Here is a 1,189-nt window from a genome sequence, read left to right as displayed (position 1 = left end):
TGTCTTAGTAGTTGTAAACAATTGTGTGGATTGATTTATCAAATGTTTTTACTCCGAGCCTGAACTACAGGGTTGCAATGTTTTGGCATCAGCACTTGTAAAAATATTAGCAGGGGGATAGCATAAAATTGAGCATATATTTTGAGATGGTCTTCACATACATGCCATATTGCTGTAAATTAGTTAGGTCTGTTGGTCTGTAAATTAGTTAGGTCTGTTGGTGGATGTCAGGGAAAATGGCTGAGTTTGGTACTTTGATATGATGGAGTGACCACAACTTACATTTGGCATTTTGTCTGACTAATGACGAAATGGTAGTGACCCGAACGATTTCTGTGCAAATTAGTGATAGAAGAGATGAAACTTATAGGCCAAAAACAATTAATGATACAACATCGATGTTCTGAATAGAAATATGTGTACTTAGTCTCAAGATGTATATTCTGGACAGAATTGTTGTGTGTTGAACACCTTTCTTATTTGGTCACTCCATTTTTGTTCTACAAACAAAATTAAGCTGAATGTATATCATAATAGCATTGTCCTGAGATGGGATAACTAGAGCTTGGGGTTATGGGTTTCCTGATAAGTAATGCTGCATGTGTACTAGTTAATCAGTTACCAGCCACTCCATTTTGTTAACAAATCTCATTCATAGAGTTTATTTTGTGTTCTCTTTTGGTCACGGCGAAATGTGAGTTCATAAGCAGCACTCCTGAAAATTTGGTTCAGTTCATTCTTTCTCGCGCCCGACACCGCCAGGCTTCCCGTCTCCGCCTCGTCGTCGCCGTCGTCGCCCCGCGCCGTCCCGCGCTGCCCCAACGTCGTCCCGCGCCGCCCCGACGCCGTCGCTGCCCCCTGACCCGCGCCCCGTGCCTCGCGACGCCGCCGGCCCCTACCCGTCGCCGCCCCGCCCCGCGCCGCACCTCACCGTCGACCGTCGCCGCGCCACCCCTCTCGCACTGTCGCCGTCGCCGTCGCCGCCCCTGCCCGTCGCCCTCGCCGCGCCCTCACGCCGTCGCCATCCCGTGAGCAAAAGGTTTGCTAATTTAATTTGATGTAGTAGTTAATTTAGATGTGTAGTATAATTTAGGTGTGTAGTTAATTGAGTTAGATTTTGTTAAAAAAATTTGTTAGATTTTTTTGTAGTTCATAAATTTTTTTTGTTAGATGTGTAGTTCATAGATTT

General features: G+C 45.2%; 1 protein-coding gene across 1 annotated transcript in view; it reads left to right on the top strand.

The window, feature by feature from the left end:
* LOC119308983 (putative protease Do-like 14) overlaps positions 1 to 862 on the top strand; it is a 10,790-nt gene extending 9,928 nt beyond the window's left edge. The window contains exon 6 of the mRNA XM_037585116.1: positions 733 to 862. Within this exon, the coding sequence (XP_037441013.1) occupies positions 733 to 862 (130 nt within the window). The remainder of the gene's footprint in view (positions 1 to 732) is intronic.
* The last annotated feature ends 327 nt before the right edge of the window (positions 863 to 1,189 follow it).

This window comes from Triticum dicoccoides, chromosome 5B (assembly GCF_002162155.2).
Source record: "Triticum dicoccoides isolate Atlit2015 ecotype Zavitan chromosome 5B, WEW_v2.0, whole genome shotgun sequence".
Lineage (NCBI taxonomy): Eukaryota > Viridiplantae > Streptophyta > Magnoliopsida > Poales > Poaceae > Triticum > Triticum dicoccoides.
Note: the sequence above shows the minus strand (reverse complement) of the source record. Positions and strands in the feature narration are given on the sequence as shown.